Below are 23,258 nucleotides of genomic sequence, written 5' to 3' on the forward strand. Positions count from 1 at the left end.
TGGAGTTATATGAAATAACAGAAGTAAATTTTTTAATGAACGCAGCATGAAATGTTGCTTTATTTATGGCTGCACTGAAAGCTTTATGATACTTTCACATTTATTTATCTACAGAAACGTTGTCTTTCTTTTTCTGCCAGCGGCATGTATCTTTGACTTGCCACTGCTGTCATCTACAGTGCAATGATTGGCTGCATGTGAATGGGCTCACTCATTTTTTTCTTTTTGCTTCATTTGAATTAGTAGATGTGCTTCAAAGATTTTTTTTCTGCAAGTGCTGCTAATCTCTCTCAATTATTACAGGATGCAGTCTATTTACACAATATAATGAAAGGTTTGACTTTTAGATCGGCCAGAGGCACCTTCTGATTTGGAATTGACTGATCCTCTTGAAAAGAGCGTGCAACTGTCCTGGGTGTCAGGAGATGACAATAACAGTCCTATTACTGGTAAGTTAACCACTTTACCACCGGAGGATTTTGCTGTCTTACGTCCAGGCCACTTTTTGCGATTCGGCGCTGTGCGAATTTAACTGACAATTGCGCGGTCGTGCGACGCTGTACCCAAACTAAATTTACATCCCTTTTTTTCCACAAACAGAGCTTTCTTTTGGTGGTATTTGATCACCTGTGCGATTTTTACTTTTTGCGCTATAAACAAAAAAAGAGCGTTTATTTTGAAAAAATAACAATATTTTTAACATTTTTTTATATGAAATTCCCCTAAAAAAAATGTTAAAATCAAAATTGTTTTAAATTTTTGGCCAATTTGTTTTCTGCTACCTGTTTGGTAAAAAAAAATCACAATAAGCGTATTTTGATTGGTTTGCGCAAAAAAATTTTACTAACTAAGGGAAAGATTTCTGTCATTTTTGGTGTTTTTATTTTTAACGAGTAATGGCGACGATCTGCAATTTTTTTTGCGGGACTGCGACATTGCGGTGGACAGATCGGACCCTTGACTGACATTTTTGACACTTTTGGGGGTACCAGTGACATTTCTACAGTAATCAGTGCTATAAATATGCACTGTTACTGTAAAAATGACACTGGCAGGGAAGGGGTTAATTTTATCGGAGAGAGAGGGGTTAATGTATGCCTGGTGCTTACTAACGTGTGTGGGGGGAGGTGACTGAGTGACACAGGGACAGATCGCAGGTTCAGCTATGCTGAACCCTGCAATCTGACACTGCCTGTCACTTAGGAGATCCGCCCGCTCTGTTTACACAAGCGGGCGGATCTCCAAACTCGATTCCCCGACAATCGGGGAAGAGCAGCCGCGATCGCTGCCGCTCCTCCCCTGGCCTGACTCCCGCTGTGACTGAAAACAGTGGGAGGGCGCCTCCGGCGGCGCGCGAGCGCCGCCTACAGGGGGAGGAGTCCAGCGACGTAGGTCTACGTTGCTGGACGGAATCGAGCCACTTTGCCGCAGTACAGTCCCAGTGACTGGTCGGCAAGTGGTTAAAGTGGTTTCAAAGTAATTTTTTAAATGAAAATAATAAACATGGTATACTTACCTGCTCTTGGCTCCTCCTCTTTTATGTGTGCCCCCATAGCAGGTCACTTGCTATTGGGGAACACCTGTAGACTTGCTCCCAATCTAGGCTGTGTGCATTAATAGAGCACAGCTCGGCCCTGCCACCTGCTCTTTCCTCACAGGATTTGATTGACAGCAGCACAAGCCAATGGCTCCTGCTGCTGCATCTTTGTTCTGTGAGGAGAGGAACACAGACCAGCACCACTGCAGATGGGCACGATGCTGAATTGAGATAGGATTCAGGTAAGTTTATGAGAGATGAGGGGTGATACAATTACTGGGATAATATTTACCTTGATGCAGGGAGTGCATTAGGGTAAAAAATGTCCTGCCTTTAGAACCACTTTAATACTAGCAGAGAATCAACCACTTTCTACATTACAGGCTGCATTGCACTGAACTTAATTTGTTGCACCTACATTGAACCATTAAATATACAGTAGATGTATAAAACAGTCTATGTGTTTGTCATTTTTCTATCTTTTAGTTAACCACTAAATAGATAATATTTTTATTTTCTTTAGAATTTATATTTTTACCTTTTTTTTCTATAGAATTTATCATTGAATATGAAGATGCTATGCGTGAACCAGGCATCTGGCGCCTCCAGACCAAAGTTAGCGGTACACAGACTACAGCATCTCTGAGTCTTTCTCCTTATGTTAACTACTCCTTTCGAGTTATTGCTGTTAATGAAATTGGCAGAAGTGACCCCAGTGTACCTTCTGAACGCTATATGACAAAGGCAGCAGGTTTGTAAAATATGTCTAATTTGTATAACATCACCTCAGTGATGCAAAAATTTATATATTTAGTTGTAATGTTTCTGTGCCTTCTATCATGTTAATGCCATTTTGACCACTTTGCATCCAGCTGCAGCCAAAAAATACTTTTTTTTTTTTTGTTTTTTTTTAAGTTTTGAATAGACTTTCAAAGTACTCGCCATAGATGGATAGAATTGTGAACAAAAAGTCTTAGGGAAATTTGTTTGTTGTTTGAAAGATTTTGTTTTCTTTTAACATTTGATTTTGAAATGAATGGACTTTACCAAACGAAAACCACATACACTGATATAAATTCATTTGTTTGGGAAAAAATTTACATCCTGCTCCTTCTAATTCTGTCATCACTGCAGTCGAAATTTGACCACACTAGAAAACTGAACAAACGTTCTTAGAACATTCTTTTACTAAGAATTTTTATTTGGAAGTCTACCCATCTATGGCCAGCTTAAGTATCACTGTCAAGTTTTTATTGCTGGAATACTGTTAAGATTTCATAATTCCTGTTCCTGTGACAGCAGAAGAAGAAATGGGGGGAGTGGCCATCAGCGGAAGTCTCCCCACTGTCAAAATACAAAGACTCAGCAGGGAGGATTCGATGTGGATGGGGGAATCAAGTTTTTGTGTTTTTTCTTTTAATTCGCCAGTTGAACAAAAAATAAAAGAATCATCTATGGGCTGCCATAGAGGTTTTAACCCTTTACCACTATTTAAAAATAGAAAACATTTGGCTAGAGGTGTGCTATAATAAAAGCAAAAAAAATAGAAAATGAGTTCCCATCTTCCTATCTTGATGGGTTTTCTTTAGTCACTGTTGCCTGATTGTCCTTTTAGTGGCTCTAAAAACATTGCTTTTTCCATATGACAAATACATAGCTTATCTTGAGAATGTTGATGTGCTGGTAGCACTATTCTTCATTTTTTAGGTTCCTGTAGTTCATATAAAACCCCTCCACAATGTTTATTTATTGTTGGGTTCAGTCATTTCTTTTTCATTGTAGTTTTAAATACATTGTTGCAATTAATTAAATGTATGACTCCTATCCAGTTATGTACAGAAGGAACAATGTGGTTATTAAATTGGTATTTTAATTTTACAGAATGCATTTAGGGGGTAATTATCATAACTTGCTACATAACTAAATTAATACAATTACAACATTTTCAGAGCCTGATACAAACCCGTCTGGTATTAAAGGAGTTGGTACAGAGCCAGATAATTTGGTAATCACTTGGAACGTAAGTATATTTAGCTTTCTTTTCAAACTGAATTCATAACACATTTTTGAATGTTTAGTATAGATCAGGGGTCTTCAAACTTTCTAAAGAAAGTCCAGTTTGCTGACCTTCAGATTAGAATGGCCAGACTTTGGCCATTGGGGGTTGAAAATGTTCTGGCATCAGGGGGAGTAAACAATGCATCTTGGTATTAGGGAGAGAAATAATGCCCCATCGTTGGTGTCTGTGTGAGGAATAGTGCCCCATTATTGGTGTCTGTGGGAGGAATAGTGCCCCATTATTGGTGTCTGTGGGAGGAATAGTGCCCCATCATTGGTGTCAGTGGAAGGAATAGTGCCCCATTGTTGGTGTCAGTGGAAGGAATAGTGCCCCATTGTTGGTGTCAGTTTGAGGAATAATACACCATCATTGGTGTCAATGGGAGGAATAGTGCCCCATTGTTGGTGTCAGTGGGAGAAATGGTGCCTCATCATTGGTGTTAGTGGGATTAATAGTGCCCCATCAATGGTGTCAGTGGATAGTGCCCCATTTTTGGTGTCAATTTGAGGAATAGAGCCTCATCATTGGTGTCAGTGGGAGAAATAGTGCCCCATTGTTGATGTCAGTAGCTGGAATATTACCCCATTGTTGGTTTGTTGGTGTCCATGGGAGGAATAGTGCCTTGTATCAATGGAAGGAAAAGTGCCCCAAGGGCTGGATAAAGGCAACCAAAGGGCTGCCTCCTGTAAAAGAGTAAGTTGACAAGCGCTGAAAATGTCTAGAGTGGCATAAAAACTGCAATTGGGGAGGTGGGGGATGCCCATATAGGGGATCCAGTGGTAGATAGTGCATATAGTTCAGTAAATAAGGTAAAACAAAGTCTATGTAGAAATGGCAGCCAGCTCGTCAGAGTAGGAAGGGCTCTGTACGGAAAAAGCAGATAAAAGAGCAGTGCCGATCGAAGTAGAGATTGTAAAGCTAAACAGAGCACTTTATTAGGATGCACTTACAAAGAGATGGAGAATCAGGAGCATATAAAAGGTAACATCCTGCAGGTCCGTATGGGAAACAGCATGACGTCCTCTGAATGGCAGGTTGCCGGCAGGGCCAGTGGATTCCAGTGCTTTGGGTCCGTGTGCGGGGAGAGGAGTCAGGTGTTGCCAGGGAGACGGAAAGTCAGTGCAGGGCAGGTAGACGTCAGGGCTAAAGGGCCACCTCTGACCCCCGGGCCGCAGTTTGGAGACCCCTGCTATAGATGGAGCATGATTCTCTATATCTCCTTTCATATCACAGGCCCCCACTTCACAACACACCCCTCCCCGTCACATCACAACCCTCCATGTCACAGCACCCCCCTCACATCACAGCACCCCCTTCATAACACATCCCGCCTTCATATCACAGCACCACCTTCACCATTACAACCCTTCACATCACAGTACTCTCTTTGCATCAATGTTATCAGTCCACCCCTTCACATCCACATCACATTACAGCCCCCCTTCACATCACCACATCACAGCCCCCCCCCCCCTCTCAGTCCCTCTATAAATCATTGTCCTCAGTCCATATCACTGCCCCTTTCACATCACAGACTTTACTTTACAGCACAGACCCCATGCATCACAGACCTTTCTTAAACAGCTTCATGGCAGCATGGCAGAGGGCAGGATGCAGAGCAGGTCTGGAGCAAAGGAATGTTGACAAGGGGGTGATTGTTTGCTAAGATGTGGGGTGGCCCTAGCAACCAGAGGATGACATTTGAGGGGGGGGGGAACCTGGGAGAGGAATCTGGCTGCACTGGCAACTACAGGGTGGCAAGGCTGCACTGGTGACTATAGGGTGGCCAGGCGGAGGGGGAAAGAAGTAGAGAGAGAGGGACACCCAGGCTGCTGAGTAGCTTGGCCAGGGTGACCCCAATAAAGTTTCACCCAAGGCATGCGCCATAGCTGCTACATCCTGGATACACCATTGTGAATGTTATCCCTTTTCAGAAATGCATCCTGGCCTTGATAAAACTGTCACCTAATCTTGGTCCAGACTGCGGTCCTCCATTTAGTGATGCCTGTTCTACATAAGCTGATAAAGCACATCTAGAGCTGGAGGAGGGTGTCAAAGTTAAGGGTACTAGGATATTTTCCACACTGTGAAAAATGCACACTAGCCTAACCTATATAATTATACTCTGCTTCTTTTTGTGACAATATATATATAAATATATATTTCTATGTGTGTCCATGAATACATTGGGACCTACACATTGGTCATGTCAGTTCAGGTTAGCTAGCCAGGCTCTGGAAATATGTTTTATTACTTTAGAGAAAGAGCAGATTGTTGAATTATCTCTAAATAATCGTTGCCTTATCCTTTCTCATACAGCCTATAAGAGGTTTTGACTCCAATGGACCTGGTCTCCAGTACAAAGTCAGCTGGAGGCAGAAGGATTTTGATGAAGAATGGACATCTGTCACAGTTGCAAACGTTTCTAAATACATAGTGTCTGGCACACCTACCTTTGTTCCTTATGAAATAAAGGTTCAAGCATTAAATGACCTTGGTTATGCCCCTGAGCCAGCTGTTGTAATTGGACATTCTGGAGAAGATCGTAAGTCTCTAAGGTCTTTAGAGTGACCTAAAACATAACTTTAAAAACAAAAGTAAATTAGTCTAATATGTACCACAATGACCACTTGCTAAATTTTTTTCTTATGTTTTTAGTTCCCATGATTGCGCCTGGTAATGTTGAAATAGAAGTCATTAATGCCACTTTAGCAAAAGTTCAGTGGGACTCTGTCCCTCTGACATCGGTCAGGGGTCACTTGCAGGGATACCGGGTGGGTATTTAATTTTGTTTCATACTAATAGTGTTTTGTTGCAAATATGTAGTTACTCAATACTCTGTGTTTATGAAAATATTTGCTGCTTTGCCAGCTATTATTCTGGTCCTAGAGTAATAGCCAATAACTTTATACTTTTATTTCTGCAAAATTACTCATATCTATAGCCACACATTTATCAGTTTTTGTTTTTCACAACATTTGGCCTGCTTAAGTCTGTTACATGTGTTATCCAAGCTTTCTTATATTCTGTAATATTTTTAAAAATAATAAATAGTGCTGGTAAATTATACATAAAGTCCTAATTCAAAATATGATAAACATAGCTACATATAGTTAAGTTGAAAAAAGTTCATCTGTTTCAACCAATAGAAAAAATCATTAAAAACCTCCCTATTTACAATCCTATATCCACATTTGATCCAGTGGATGGAAGAAAAATCTATGGTCTAATTTGCTCCAGTAGGGAAAAAAAATATTTCTGATCCCTCAGGAGGCAAATGGATATTCCCTGGATCAACAATCTCTGGTATTATTACCTAAATATGTTGACTTGCAATTATATTTTGTACGTTAAGGAATCTATCTAGCACTTTTTTTAAACAATGTGCTAAGCTGGCCAGAACTGGTTTATGAGGGAGTTTATACCACATTTTACAGCTCTTACTGTGAAGAAGCCTTTCCTTTTGTAGAACTTAATCTCTTTTCCTCTAAAGTGCGCCCCCTTGTCTTCTATAATGACCTTAAAGTGAATAAGTCTACACCAAGTTTACTACAGTAATACATTGGTTTGCGAGCTTAATTCGTTCCGGAATTATGCTTGTGATCCAAAACGCTCTTATATCAAAGCGAATTTCCCCATAAGAAATAATGGAAACTCAGGAGATTCGTTCCACAACCATTTATTCATGTAAAAAATAATTACAAGTACAATATACGTTATTAAGTGTACTGTGTAATTTGGCCTGTATCAGATGCCAGCCCCCTCCCCTTCTAATGCTGAAAAACCTTTTATTATGTTGTATAATCCTCTGTTTCCCAATGCTAGCTGCTCCTGTCACTGTGTTTTATAAAAAAATTCTGGCTTTACCCGTCACGTGACTGGCCAGCTCTCTCCTCCTTCCCTTCTGACTGACATCAGCGGGGGAATCTTGGCTCCGCCCGCTGCAGCTGTCAGGCAGGGAGAGGAAAGAGGCATTGGGTCACGTGATGGCCGATCGGCGCCCTGAAATCAGGTAAAGCCAGCATTTTTTTTTATAAAACATAGTGACAGGAGAAGCTACTGTAGCATTGGGAAACAAAGAGGATTATAGCAACACTAGACATTAAGCCCGTTAAATTAACGGGCGCTAGAACATATGTGGTCAGAGTCCCCTTTAATGTGCCCCGATAAGAGCTGTGTTTGTGTTCTCTATCAGACAATATTCCACCATTTCTCACATAAGAATACACTAATACACTACACTGTAATCCATCCATCCTGATAGATGTGCAGAAAGCAGAGACTATGCCTGCTTCAGTCTGTTAGGGCAGGACTTGTCGCTCGCAACCCAGTGGGTCGCAAGCCGCATTAGAGTGGTTTGCTGGCAGTCACTGCTGGCAGCCCATAACAACTGCCTTTTCACATTACGGTGCTGAATTCTGTCATGAACAATAAAAGCCATTTAAATGTTGTATTCAATGTACTTCATAATGCACATATATATTAAAAACTTTACATTTCATTCTGCACAATATATATATATATATATATTGTGAGGGATTAGCTCGGTGGTAGGCGTGGATGACCCCTTTGGGGGTGCGTTTTCACAGAGAGATAGCCGATTAGAGGTTGAAAACAAGACTGATTTATTCATGCAATTTACTTAACACAATTGCAAGCATCAAAACAGCCAAAATAAAATAAAAGACAAAATAAATCCTTGCCTCTGTGGGCGGCTACCTTCTCACGCTGGAACCTACCTAAGAAGTCTTTCCAACCTACTGTTGGGCCGACACTGCTGATCCTACAGCAGACACTCAAATGTCCATTTGTTTGCTTTTCACACAGCACAAACATTGTCCATTGAACATGTCCCTTTGTCTTCTTTCACACAGCACATGTTCATTTATAACAGGATCCTTTACTCTTCAGATTCTTCATATTGAACACAGTTCATTTAACAGGTCCCTTTACTCTTCACACTCTTCACATGGAACACTTTGTCTTCTCACCTTTGAGACGTCTTCACTCGTGGTTACCCTCCTTAGCTTCACATCGCTTTAGGGGGTCTTCTCCCATGCTCACCAGCTTGTCGGGAGGCACACATCCGACTGTCCCCCTCTCCCAGCCCACACGGCGACAGGCGGCAGCAGTCCTTCTCCCATGCCCACACGGCGTCGGGAGGTACACGTATGTCTGTCCTCCTCTCCCAGCCTACACGGCGACAGGAGGCAGCACTCAATAGATTTTCTCTGGACAAATTATAGAGTCCTTGATCTCCTCATTCTGAACAGCTGAATGGTTTTCAACTTCCTGCTGGCTCTCTCTGCAGCCAACACCCTATAGTATCAGTGAACTTTCAAAGCAGGTGGGAATGTGTCTCCTCTCAGTGACTACATTCCCAGATTTACCTGACTTCCTGTCACATACCCCCCCCTCTTGTTTCAACCCTAGGGTTGGGACACATATTTCCAGGCACGCATGTGTCAGGCACTGCTGACTCACTGATAAGCCTCCTATTATCCTCAAGCTTCCGGATGAAACTGTTTTGTCATCTTCATTGACAGATTTCTCATAAATGCCACACAGTTTGTCTCTCATCTCATATACACATTCTTCAACTGCATTTTTGGCATCATTTTGCTCCTTCTCGTTTCTGTCATCTTCATTGACAGCTTTCTCATAAATGTCAGACAGCTTGTCTCTCATAACCGTCTGTCCAATCCACCATGGAGGACCGTGATCCATAGGCAACTCAATTGGGCTAGTCTTAATGTCTTCAACATTCTTAAGACGCCTCTCTCTGCAATCCATAAATGTTTTCCACAAAACTTTGAGAACCTTTGCTTCACTAAGCTTTGTTCCAAGTAGGGACTCTTGACATCCCTCTGTGACTTGAGTTGCCTCTCCATACATCTGTACACAATCATTGACTTTTTGTTGTAAAAGGGAATGATCTTCCTTCTTGAGCTTTGCTTGCTCTAAGATGCTGTGCAGAGGATTTTCCAATTGAGACAACAGGCTGTCACACATTTCTTCAAAGTGACCCCTGTTCCTTTTCCCAGAGATATCAATATCATTCACCAAACATTTCATATTCATAGGCAGATCGGAAGCATTTGCACTCATCAACTTCTTAAACTTTTCGCCCTCCTGAGCGAGTCGCAGTAAAGGCCTACTATTTGATTTGATATTCAGTTTATATTTCTTGCCAAACTCTTCACAGAAGTAGTCAACCAGAACATCATCAACTTTCCTTACACCAACATAGGGGTTAAAGGCAACAACACAGTTGAACCCAGCGATCTGGGTGGTATCCATTATAGACCTCCTCTCTGCATCAGTGAAGAAGCATGGAACTGCAACACATTCTTTTACAGGTTTCTTCAATGCACTTTCTGCTGAACTATTTGACCGCTCAAGGTCACCTAGTTCTTTTTCTCTATCTGAATTCCACATGGAATGCATCTCAAGATCACGATCAAACTTCTGCCACCCGTCTTTCACCAGTTCCATTTTGGAAACACTCCCTGAAAGGCACTTATTCATTTGCTTCACGTTTTCACCAACAGCCTTAGTTTTCCCCACTAGGTTTTCAGCCTGAACTGAGAAATCATCACATTTCTTACTCAGCTCCTTTGTTTGCTGAAGCTCTAATGATACATTTTCCAATGCTTGAAGTTTTTGAAGGAACGGTTTATTCCAAAGGGGTGATTCAAGCCACATGTCGTCACATTTCTGAGGCTCACTCAGGACAGACCCCAAAACACTGATCCTTTTAAAAACTGCATCAGGCACACTATCCCCTCTTTGGGACAGATCCTCTGTTGCCTGGAATTCCTCTTCCAGTTCCTGCAACGGAATCTTCATCTCTTCTACTTGCTGTTCTAAGGCTCGCTTAGACTTTTCTAGCTCCTGAACGCTTTTCACAACATCATCCTTGGAGCTGACCAAATCTTCCATCTCTGTACACAGCTGTTTAACACTTTCTAGTTCAGCCTTACACTCTAGAGCTTCCTCCAAAGAGCGAGCCAAGAACAGGGCTTTGCTCTCGTTAACACGCACCTCCGTTTCTGCACGTGCGCGTTCTTCTGCATATTTTGCAGACACAGTCTTCTCTTCACCAAGCATCTGATCAAACTTCTTTTTCACATCTTCAACACACTGTAATGAACCAACGCTTTCTTCCATGCGTTTTTTCATATCCGCTATCTGAGCTTGCAATGTTGCGACTTGCTCTGATAGGTTTTTCTTTGCTTCCGCCTCCTCTTTTAATTGTTCCAGGAAGCCATTTTTCTCATCTTCCATTTGTTTGAGCTTTGTGCTAAAACTCAGCCTTTGACACCTCTCTTCCTGTAAGAGTTCCTGCGTGTCTTGCAGCTGCGATTCCAAGATAGAAAAATCTTCCGCAATTTCTCTAGATTTGCTGTCTGCTTGAGAAAGCTGATTTGTAACATTGTCCAACTCAACCTGCAGTCGGTTTGCCTTCTCTGACAGCTTAGCACACAATCGGTCACCTTCTGACACCTTGACTTGCGATTCCAGAAGCTGTGCCTCTACTTTTTTTCTCTTGTGTTCAGACTCTCCTTTTCCCTGCATAAGAGCTTTCACCTCACTGGCTAGCATCTGGGAATAAGAATGTAATTCTGCCACACAGGCTTCTTTCTCCTTTAACTGCTGCTGGACACGTTGGGCTTCCCCTTTCCAACTTTCACAGTCCGCACGCCATTCATCTACCACATTGCTTAAAGTAGTGAGCTCATACACAGTACTCAGTAATTTAGCCTCTCTTTCACTTTTCTCTTTGTCGTTGAGAGACAATGTCGCTTTCAGAGCAACATTCTGTTCCTGCGACTCCTGCAGGTCTATTTTTGTAACTTCCAAACACTGAAGACTTTTTTCCAGCTGATTACGCAACTCCAACATATCAGCCATACTTTGCTTCTGCAAAGTCTGAATTTCACTTTCCTTTTCCATGAGGATGGTATCTTTCTCCATTATAGTCTCTCTGCGTTTTTGCAACTCGACCAAAAGAAGAGCAGTGGATTCTTCCCACTGTAACACATGAGACTTGAGTAGTTCATTCATTTCCTGCAAGTTTCTATGCTCCATTTTAAGCAATTCCAAGGCTTGTTCCTTTTCTTCCATTTTCCGTTGCAAGGCATCCAACTCAGCCCTGCACACATACTCGGTTTCTTCCAAACCGATGGCCTCCATTGGCTGCTGGCGTCTCTGTTTCCAGCCTGCCATGCTCTCTTGGTGAGCCTTTTGCTGAGCTGCAAAGCTCCGCTGAAAATCCGCATTTGCCTGCTGTTGAGCTGCATTTGCTTGCTGTTGAGCTGCATTTGATATAATCAGATGTTTCAACATCTCCTCCATTTTGAGTTTACTTTTCATCTGAGCACACTGCGTCTCCATAGCAGTTTCATCAGTGTTGCTAGGGACAACAACCTTCCTCTTTAGTAGACTCTCTTTAGGCATGGATGGGGCTGGTTCAGACGGCAACATCCCCTCCATCCAAAGAATCCGGTCTCTCATTTCATCTATCTTTGCATTTTTCAGGCGTTTGGACCGCCCCATCTTCAATAACTCCACAAACAAATTTTTCACAGTCCAGCAAACAATTTTCAGACCACTGTCTCTTCAACACATGTAGTTTTTCTCTCTCTTGCAGGATCTCTTTTCCTGCGCACACAGTTTGTGCAGTCACTTGCACCAGACACAACAAAGTTCATCAAAAAAATTTTGAGACCCCTGTCTCTTTAAAACACTTTTTTTTTTTTTTTTTTCTGTCAGGATCTTCTCTCCTGCACACATAGATTGTGCAATCTCATGCACCAGACAAAGTTCATCAAACATATGCACTCCATTGCAGGGATCTCTGCTTATGCCCACTGCATACCTCCACCATATGTGAGGGATTAGCTCGGTGGTAGGCGTGGATGACCCCTTTGGGGGTGCGTTTTCACAGAGAGATAGCCGATTAGAGGTTGAAAACAAGACTGATTTATTCATGCAATTTACTTAACACAATTGCAAGCATCAAAACAGCCAAAATAAAATAAAAGACAAAATAAATCCTTGCCTCTGTGGGCGGCTACCTTCTCACGCTGGAACCTACCTAAGAAGTCTTTCCAACCTACTGTTGGGCCGACACTGCTGATCCTACAGCAGACACTCAAATGTCCATTTGTTTGCTTTTCACACAGCACAAACATTGTCCATTGAACATGTCCCTTTGTCTTCTTTCACACAGCACATGTTCATTTATAACAGGATCCTTTACTCTTCAGATTCTTCATATTGAACACAGTTCATTTAACAGGTCCCTTTACTCTTCACACTCTTCACATGGAACACTTTGTCTTCTCACCTTTGAGACGTCTTCACTCGTGGTTACCCTCCTTAGCTTCACATCGCTTTAGGGGGTCTTCTCCCATGCTCACCAGCTTGTCGGGAGGCACACATCCGACTGTCCCCCTCTCCCAGCCCACACGGCGACAGGCGGCAGCAGTCCTTCTCCCATGCCCACACGGCGTCGGGAGGTACACGTATGTCTGTCCTCCTCTCCCAGCCTACACGGCGACAGGAGGCAGCACTCAATAGATTTTCTCTGGACAAATTATAGAGTCCTTGATCTCCTCATTCTGAACAGCTGAATGGTTTTCAACTTCCTGCTGGCTCTCTCTGCAGCCAACACCCTATAGTATCAGTGAACTTTCAAAGCAGGTGGGAATGTGTCTCCTCTCAGTGATTACATTCCCAGATTTACCTGACTTCCTGTCACAATATATATATATATATATATATATACAGGGAGTGCAGAATTATTAGGCAAATGAGTATTTTGACCACATCATCCTCTTTATGCATGTTGTCTTACTCCAAGCTGTATAGGCTCGAAAGCCTACTACCAATTAAGCATATTAGGTGATGTGCATCTCTGTAATGAGAAGGAGTGTGGTCTAATGACATGAACACCCTATATCAGGTGTGCATAATTATTAGGCAACTTCCTTTCCTTGGGCAAAATGGGTCAAAAGAAGGACTTGACAGGCTCAGAAAAGTAAAAAATAGTGAGATATCTTGCAGAGGGATGCAGCACTCTTAAAATTGCAAAGCTTCTGAAGCGTGATCATCGAACAATCAAGCATTTCATTCAAAATAGTCAACAGGGTCGCAAGAAGCGTGTGGAAAAACCAAGGCGCAAAAGTCAAGCGTGCAGCTGCCAAGATGCCACTTGCCACCAGTTTGGCCATATTTCAGAGCTGCAACATCACTGGAGTGCCCAAAAGCACAAGGTGTGCAATACTCAGAGACATGGCCAAGGTAAGAAAGGCTGAAAGACGACCACCACTGAACAAGACACACAAGCTGAAACATCAAGACTGGCCAAGAAATATCTCAAGACTGATTTTTCAAAGGTTTTATGGACTGATGAAATGAGAGTGAGTCTTGATGGGCCAGATGGATGGGCCCGTGGCTGGATTGGTAAAGGGCAGAGAGCTCCAGTCCGACTCAGACGCCAGCAAGGTGGAGGTGGAGTACTGGTTTGGGCTGGTATCATCAAAGATGAGCTTGTGGGGCCTTTTCGGGTTGAGGATGGTGTCAAGCTCAACTCCCAGTCCTACTGCCAGTTTCTGGAAGACACCTTCTTCAAGCAGTGGTACAGGAAGAAGTCTGCATCCTTCAAGAAAAACATGATTTTCATGCAGGACAATGCTCCATCACACGCGTCCAAGTACTCCACAGCGTGGCTGGCAAGAAAGGGTATAAAAGAAGAAAAGCTAATGACATGGCCTCCTTGTTCACCTGATCTGAACCCCATTGAGAACCTGTGGTCCATCATCAAATGTGAGATTTACAAGGAGGGAAAACAGTACACCTCTCTGAGCAGTGTCTGGGAGGCTGTGGTTGCTGCTGCACGCAATGTTGATGGTGAACAGATAAAAACACTGACAGAATCCATGGATGGCAGGCTTTTGAGTGTCCTTGCAAAGAAAGGTGGCTATATTGGTCACCGATTTGTTTTTGTTTTGTTTTTGAATGTCAGAAATGTATATTTGTGAATGTTGAGATGTTATATTGGTTTCACTGGTAAAAATAAATAATTGAAATGAGTATACTGTATCTTTGATTTTTGTTAAGTTGCCTAATAATTATGCACAGTAATAGTCACCTGCACACACAGATATCCCCCTAAAATAGCTAAAACTAAAAACAAACAAAAAACTACTTCCAAAAATAGTCAGCTTTGATATTAATGAGTTTTTTGGGTTCATTGAGAACATGGTTGTTGTTCAATAATAAAATTAATCCTCAAAAATACTCATTTGCCTAATAATTCTGCACTCCCTGTATTAGAAAAGAATAAATACAGCATGGCACTTCAGCTCTGCAGTTCTGTGGGTAATTTGCATAAACCACTCCCACCTACCAATCAGACAGTAGACGTTATCTGCTTCTACTTCTACTGTCTGATTGGTAGGTGGGAGTGGTTTATGCAAATTACCCACAGAACTGCAGAGCTGAAGTGCCATGCTGTATTTATTCTTTTCTAATATATATATATATATATATATATATATGGGCTGGCAGCAGTGACTGCTGGCAACCCATTGATATGCGGCTCGCGACCCATTGACAGTTTGGGAAGGCTGCATAGATGGGCACTGCAAACCTCTTTTGTTGCTATTAACATTAAATTATGTTACCACGTTGTATCGTATTTGTCTTGCTTCATAACATCAATATCCGTAAAAATAAAAAGGGAGGCATAGATGGTGACCTGATATTGTGGTTTAATGGGTGAATTCTCTGGACCTGCCCCCAGGCCTAAGATTCCCAGCCCTCCCCTGACGGTTTTTTGCAGATTGTGGCAGGTGGGGGTGGATCTCCCGCTAGCTGTCAGAACGGAGGATGGGGGGAGTGGGGGCCGGTGCTTCTGTAACATGCTACATGTTACACCCTAAATATGAGTGTAACATGTTACAAAAGGTGAAGTTATCCTTTAAGCTTTTTAAACATATTGTCTATGGGATTATATTTTGCAGTATGTTTGCATGCAGTCACCTCAAAACATTCCCATTTCTGTTCTGTGTTTTTTTATGACAACATTACGTTTATGACAAAATTAAGTGTTTTTATCTTTCCAGTGTGTGATTTTCGTTTACGGCTTTATATTAAATTATATCATGTTATGTTTTCTGATATCCAGATTTTCGTTCAAATGAACATTAGTAATAAGCTCTGCATGGTTTGAGATTACCAGGTCCTGCAGAGCATTGTTTCTAGTTGGGGCTTCAGTAAATTGTACTATAAAATAACTTGTAATAGGTTTTTACATTTACACCATTTTACTAATCCAGCAGTGTTATTACTTCAGTCAATTTCAAGGTAGTTAAAATCCTCCTTTATTATCACTGTCCTAGCCCTTACAGCACTTTCTATCTGCATAATGAGCTAAATCTCCACCTCATTAACACTGGGTGGCCTTTAGCAAACTCCAATAATTCCCACCCCTATACTGATTTATCCATAATGCCTCAGCACCATCACATTCTCCATCAACAAGGTCCTCTTCCATACTCACTTTGAGATCATTTCTCACATAAAGACAGCCACCATCTGACCCTCTTATTGATCAGTAAAACAACTGCCACCTGTATGCCTATATAGCATCTGGTGGAGAGCCAAGCTTGGCTTTTACATGGTATGTTAAGTTTTAAATATTATTTTATCTATCTACCTACATCTTAGAATATACTGATCATTTTTGCACATGGTTTTCACTAAAGGAATTCCTCCTTTCCTTCCTGAGCTCACATTCCATAGAAAAAGGGCTCTGGGGCCTATACAGAATCTAGAATATGCACTCCTCTTTTTAATGGAGCCACTGCCAAAATTCTGTTTCCCCCAAAAGCATTATTTGCTAGGCAGATGTTGCTCCAGCAGCAAGGTGCTTTTAGTGTCAACAGTTTGTTTTGGGCATGTTGGCATTCTTGTTTTTTTTTTCATGTGGGTCTGTTGCTGCTGTTTAACTGTATTTTTGCCTACCTCCACATTTTGCTATGATAAAGGTAAGAGGAATTTTGATGTACCTGTAAATTCTGTACCTTGGAGTACAATATAGAACACAGGTCCCTCCTCTTACTTCTGTGTGATCTCTTTATTCCTTACTAACAAAACTGGGGTCTAGCGGAGTGAGCGTAGTTATTTGGGGACACTAAGGGGTGGGCCCGGGGAAGCTTTTTCCAGTGTGCAAGCATCTTAAAGTAGTGGTATATGACCCATGGTAAACAAATCGATTCATGTGGCCTAAACTGTGCTTCAAGATACAGAATTTACAGGCACAGTAGAATTCCTCTTTTTCTATGATACACACAGTATGGATAACCAGTGTTAGTGGATGGTTTCGTTGATTTTATTTTCATTGTTCTTCGTGCCACTCTATTGCATATTGCAGGTCTACTACTGGAAAGCACTAAACCGAACAAACAGAAATAGAAGACATATTGAAAAATGGATGTTGACGTTTTCTGGAAACAGGACCCATGGGATGCTTCCTGGATTACTGCCGGACACCAACTACATCCTTAATGTGAGAGTTGTCAATGGCAAAGGAGAAGGCCCTTCTAGCAAGGATAAATACTTTCAGACACCTGAAGGAGGTAATTAGTTAAATACGTGAAGGTATCTGAAAAAGACAAACCCACTCTGATATTTCACTGATCCACTTCTGCAATTCAAATTTTCTGGGCTTGGATCCACAACTCTGCATATTAGTGGGTATTACCATGGTAAGAAGGCAATAAGCATGTGGACCCCAAATATGTTAAAACTTATTCCCATAGTGGGCAATTATTTTAGGAGGAAGGCCCTAAGAGAACAAGCCATCCTGTCAAAACAGCCTGGAGATGATGAGAACTGGGCTCTTAAACAGCACCTGTACCCCTGGAAGTTGATATTGAAATTGGGGTAAGGGTATTAATGTATGGCTTACCTGCCTTACCTAACTTGCTACCCCTTTTGCTTGTTGTTAATTGTTCACCAAAACCTAAAAAGTAAAAGAGGAATCCTGACAATGTGAATAATGTTCTCCAGTTAAAACAAAAACCCATGCTGCCATCTAAACCTATGCAGGCATCTCGGTGCATCCTGACATTGTTGTTGGGATCCCTGCAGAGCCTGGACCAGCTCTGTGATGACAGCCAACAGCAGGCTTTAGACTTGCTACTGTGTTTACAAGAGTATGAACTAATTGACCTGCCAGAGAGTAGAAATCTAGAATCCCACACTATATCCATGTGCTAAATTTTATTTCTGTGAGATTCATCTACTCTGGGACTAGAAAACCTAGGGCAAAGACACAGAGGATTTGTATTCTTCCATATTTATTCCTAAAGGTTTTTTTTTTTTTTTTTTTTTTTTCCAGTGAGAAGGCCTGCCATTGGACTAGGAAGTTGGAGTCCCTGCAAAATGTTTTTATTTCTAATAACATTTCTTTTTTTGCATTTCACTTATGTCACAGTCAAGAAGTAAAAGATCAGAGATAGCCCTCCATCTGTCTCCATCACAGAAAGGCAGTGCTGTGCCACATAGATTTCCTGTAGTTTCCCTTTCTTCTCGATCCCAGCGCAAAAAAAACTAAACTCCTGTCAGCATCAGTCTAGTTTTTTAAAAAGAGGGGGCATTTCTTTTTATACCCCTCTTAAATATGTCACCTAATGCTTAAGGACATTCAGACTCATGTAAAATAGCAGGGGCCAACACACTCAAGCATCGCAGCACAACCTTTAAAATCCTTCAAATGCCAGTCCCACTCCAGACATGGGTCAAGGTAACCAGTAGTTAACAATGCAACAATAATGTTTTTTCAAAGCATTCTAGAAGTTGCTGGGCTATGAACACACCACTGTTTGTCTTATATAACCATTACACAGCCAGTTTTAAACAGCACACTCCTTTTTATTTTATTGTTCCTACATTGCTCAGGGGAATAAAGCTCTTTCCTGCAAGTAATACATACCTTGTAGGCCATTAGACTTTATGAGCCAGAGCTTACTGGCAAATGATGCTGTAAAGGAAATGAGGAATTGCAACTGCTGGTACTTTTCCAAGAAATATTATAGATATTGCAACACAGACCCACTGTGGAAAATCTGAAAATCATCTCTTGCACTGGGGCTACTCCAGGGGAGAGTAAATTCAATTACTTACCTGATCCTCTGTTTCTATGACAGATGTTGCTCCCCCATACTCGGATGGTGTACTTTCCTTGGAGTCATGTCCTTAGAAGGCTATGGCCCTGCATTGGTCTTGATGATGTCAGGCTAAATAAATCTACTTTCCCTGCTCCCTAGATGTAAATGAGCAGTTAACCCTTGAAGTGCAGGTGCAGCCCCACTGCAAGGAAGAGTTTTCAGGTTTCCCTGGAGTTCAGCTTTAACCTTAATAAGTATTTTATCATTTACAAGATATATCTGTTGTTTTTTACAGTTCCTAGTATGGCAGTTTTACAAATTCATCATCGAACTTCTGATTCACTGACTTTGACATGGAATCCACCACTCCATCCAAATGGAGTCCTGACACAATACACTCTGAAGTATCAGTCAAGTAAGTCCAGAAATCTGCTTCTGTTTTTGCTAGCTATGTAATAGATATACTAAATCTTCCACCTGTATATGCAAAAACAATCTGTATGTACCAGTTTAACCTTAAAACTTTTTCTGCACTGATAAAAATGAAAAAGTAATTAAATGTTAAAAGGTAGACGCTAAATCACTTTGTATATACATCGAAAAACTATTCATAAATCTAAGATTTCTCTATCATGTTTTCTACAAGTATTGCTTCTACACTGGCCAATTTCACTACAATCTAGACCAGTGGGCTGGATGAGGCCCTTTGTTTATGTGGCCCCTGTGGCACTGTTCCTCCCACTGATAAAAGGCACTATTCTTCCCACTGAAACCAACAATGAGTAACCATTCTTCACAGAGACACCAATGATGGGGCACCATTCCTTTCATTGACACCAGCAATATGGTATAAATCCTTCCACTGATATATTAGAGTCGGCACGATTACTACTACTGACACCAACAATGGGGCACTATTCCTCCAACTAATACCAATGGTTGGGTACTATTCTCTTTCCTACTGACCACAGGCACTATGTCATTTTTTTGTTTCCCACTGGCCACCAAGCCGGAGATATTGCTTACTCTAACCGGCCACAGTTCAGCCCCCCTAAAGTCTGAAATAGAGTAAACTGGTACTTTGTTTAGAAAGTCTGGAGACCCCTGATCTAGAGTATAAGCCAAACACAATTGAAGACTGGAAGGGGGAAGAAAAATAAAATATTTGTATCCCCTTATAGAAAATAGTACTTTAAAGGCATCCACTGATTGATCCCAGAACAGATATACAATTTTAAGAAGTATGTGTGAAAACAGATTTATTGTACAAAACTTAAATAAAAAACTATCATGCAAACATACATAGATAGCCATGTAACAGTATACTCCTGAATCAAAAGGATCCATATACATAACATGTTTAATTATTTTCGGATCATATGATTGGTCAAACTTATCAGTTTAATATATGCAGGGTTCAATGATGGAAACATATTCAAAGAATCGCTACGCGTTTTGCTCCGCAGCTTCTTCGGGCGTTTCTGTGGAGTTATGGTAGCAGGAGCATTTAGACATCTTGTATTCTCCCCATATGTCAAATCAAAGGGTTGTTGAGATCACATGATTGTCTCAAGAGACTATTACATACGTGTCTCCTTTGTATGTTGTGAAGCATTACATACAGGGTGCCGATCCTGGTATATTGCCACCAGCCTCTCCGGGAGATGCTCATGGTGACACATTTGTACAACACAATCTCAGGAAATCTAAAACACAAAAGAAGATGGGTCATGAAACATGGAAAGGTCTCAAAACACAAATAAATCAACAGCTGACAGGTCAGATTTAAGAATGGCCATGTCAGTCACCACAGTCCTACTGAAACACTGTGAAATGATCTCAAGTCTTTTAAGCATAGCTATATATGTACGTGTTTGTGTGTATATGTGTGTGTATATATATATATATATATATATATATATATATATATATATATATATAAATATACATATATACATACACACAGTGCCTTGAAAAGAAATTCATACCCCTTGAAAGTTTCCACATTGCTATGTTACAACCAAAAATGTATTTTATTGTGATTTGTGTGATAGACCAACGCAAAGTAGCACATAATTGTGAAGTGGAAGGAAAATGATAAATGGTTTTCAAAATTTTTTACAAATAAATATCTGAAAAGTGTGGTGTGCATTTGTATTCAGCCCCCTTTATTCTGATACCCCTAACTAAAATCTAGTGGAACCAATTGCCTTCAAAAGTCACCTAACTAGTAAATAGAGTCCACCTGTGTTTAATTTAATCTTAGTATAAATAGAGCGGTTCTGTAAAGCCTTTAGAGGTTTATTAGAGAACCTCGTTGACAAAAAAACATCATTAAAGTGGTAGTATACTCCGCTATTTGACTTTTACCTACAGGTAAGCCTATAATAAGGCTTACCTGTAGGTACAATTAATATCTCCTAAACCTGCACGGTTTAGGTGATATACAACCTGCATGCAGCCGCTGACGTCAGTGGCGCATGCGCTCTGAAGGTCCGGCAGACCTTCAGAGCTCCTTGCCGGAAAGTGAAACTCCTGCGTGCATCGTCATCGTCGATCGCGCCTCGGCCATTCACAGCGCTGGAGCTGCCGAACCAGGAAGAGACGCCGAGGGAGCATGTCAGCTCCCTCAGCGTTGTCCAGACAACCGTGTCGGGGCTTCTTTCTAAGGTAAGTATTTCATAATGAGCTAGTATGCGATGCATACTAGCTCATTATGCCTTTGTCCTGCAGGCTTTTTTTTTCTTGCGTATACAACCACTTTAAGGCCAAGGAACACACCAGACAGGTCAGGGAAAAAGTTGTGGAGAAAATGAAAAGGGTTAGGTTATAAAGAAATATCCCAAGCTTTTAACATCTCACAAAGCACTGTTCAATCCATCATCTGAAATTAGAAAGAGTATGGCACAACTGCAAACCTACCAAGACATGGCTTGCCACCTAAACTGACAGGCAAGGAGAGCATTAATCAGAGAAGTAGCCAAGAGGCCCATGGTAAGTCTGGAGGAGGTGCAGAGATCCGCAGCTTAGGTGGGAGAATCTGTCCACAGGACAACTCTAAGTCCTCATGCACACTGGATGTTTTTACAGCTGCTGTTTTTGGCTTCAGGTGTTTTTTTTTTTCGCAGCCAGTAAACTCCCCAGCATGTTATCCTATGTGTCCTTGTACAATAGGCTGTTATCAGCTTTTTTTTGGCAGGGGCATTTTCTAGCTGGAAAAAAAAAACCCACAGAACTAGTGGGTTTTGAGAGGAGTTTTTCAACTGTAAAAATGCTTTAACTCTGATAAAAGCTGAAAAACACAGCTATTCAGTGTTTATCAGCTTTTTTGAGCCATACGCTTTTGTGGGAGTATAGTTTTGCTAGAAAAAAAAAAGCTAAAAAACGATACAGCTAAAAATGTTGAAAGATGCTACTGCAAAAACGCTGAAAACTCATTCTACAACTACAGCTTTCCACAGCTAACACTTATATTTATAACATCCAGAGTGCATAAGGCCTTAGTCGTGCACTCTACAAATCTGGTCTTTATGGAAGAGCAGCAAGAAGAAAGCTATTGTTGATAGAAAGCCATAAGAAGTCCCATTTGCAGTTTGCGAGAAGCCATGTGGGAGACATAGCAAACATGGAAAAAGTTGCTCTTGTAAGATGAGACCAAAATTGAACTTTCTCTTACGTCCTCCGACAGTCGCCGCCTCTTCATATTCGTCACAATGGGGTATTAGACTTTGCTCCGAAGGAGTAGCTAGGCAACAGAATATGTTAACATTAAAGCTTTTAACATATCCCACCCTCAAGGGGTGGTCCCCTCAGTCAATACCCTCCTACTTCCTGCAACCATATCTCAGTTTCAATGTCTAGCTTGTCAGGAGTAGCTGGTTCTCTCTGTGCTGGGGCTTTTTGCCCGTGCCTTTTTCTTCTTTTTTGATTTTTGTTTGAGTTTTTTTCTCTCTCTTTACTTAGCTGTTCTTTTTGTCAGCATTAGTTAGTTCTTCTGATGAAGAGGATTATGCGGGCTGGGTCTCGGGCTGATCCCCCTGGTCGCAGGTCGTGGGTCAGTGGCTTCCCAGCCTGCCATCGAGCGTTCAGCCAGGTAACGCTCCTGGCGCAGTGAACGACCCATCCCTGTTCGGTGCAGGGATGATTGGTGAGGTGGCTACCTCACTGGACGCTGTGCGGTTTCTTAACCCCCATTTTGTGCGTCCTGAATGCGACTCTCCCTGCCTCATGTGCAGCGGCTTGTTCGCCTGTGCGGGTCCCCCACGTCATTGAGAGGTAAGTGTATCTATGTGGGGACCTGTATATCGGGGGGGGTGTCAGTCTGGGACTGTGTAACCTGCCTCTGTTCACACTGTTTTGTCTCCCTATCACTCTGCTGCATGCTGTGGGCTGCAAGGGGGGGGGGGGGGCTGTGTGACACTGTCTGTGTCAGCCTTGTTCAGTGTGAGAAGCTGCGTGCTGTGGGGCATGTTTTCTGTCA

The 23,258-nt window shown here is 41.7% G+C and overlaps 1 protein-coding gene across 17 annotated transcripts in view; it reads left to right on the forward strand.

Annotated features, from left to right (window-relative positions):
• The window catches only part of NRCAM (neuronal cell adhesion molecule), a 352,914-nt gene that overhangs the window by 274,084 nt on the left and 55,572 nt on the right, over window positions 1-23,258 (forward strand). For all 17 annotated transcript variants that reach the window (XM_082254972.1, XM_082254962.1, XM_082254963.1 and 14 more), the window contains 7 exons: window positions 348-449; window positions 2,091-2,288; window positions 3,487-3,557; window positions 5,916-6,141; window positions 6,255-6,370; window positions 17,041-17,245; window positions 19,074-19,193. In XM_082254972.1, coding sequence (XP_082111098.1) covers window positions 348-449; window positions 2,091-2,288; window positions 3,487-3,557; window positions 5,916-6,141; window positions 6,255-6,370; window positions 17,041-17,245; window positions 19,074-19,193 — 1,038 coding nt within the window. The remainder of the gene's footprint in view (window positions 1-347; window positions 450-2,090; window positions 2,289-3,486; window positions 3,558-5,915; window positions 6,142-6,254; window positions 6,371-17,040; window positions 17,246-19,073; window positions 19,194-23,258) is intronic.

The sequence above is a fragment of the Pelophylax lessonae genome, assembly GCF_965119305.1.
Source record: "Pelophylax lessonae genome assembly, chromosome: 4".
NCBI classification, from domain to species: Eukaryota; Metazoa; Chordata; class Amphibia; order Anura; family Ranidae; genus Pelophylax; species Pelophylax lessonae.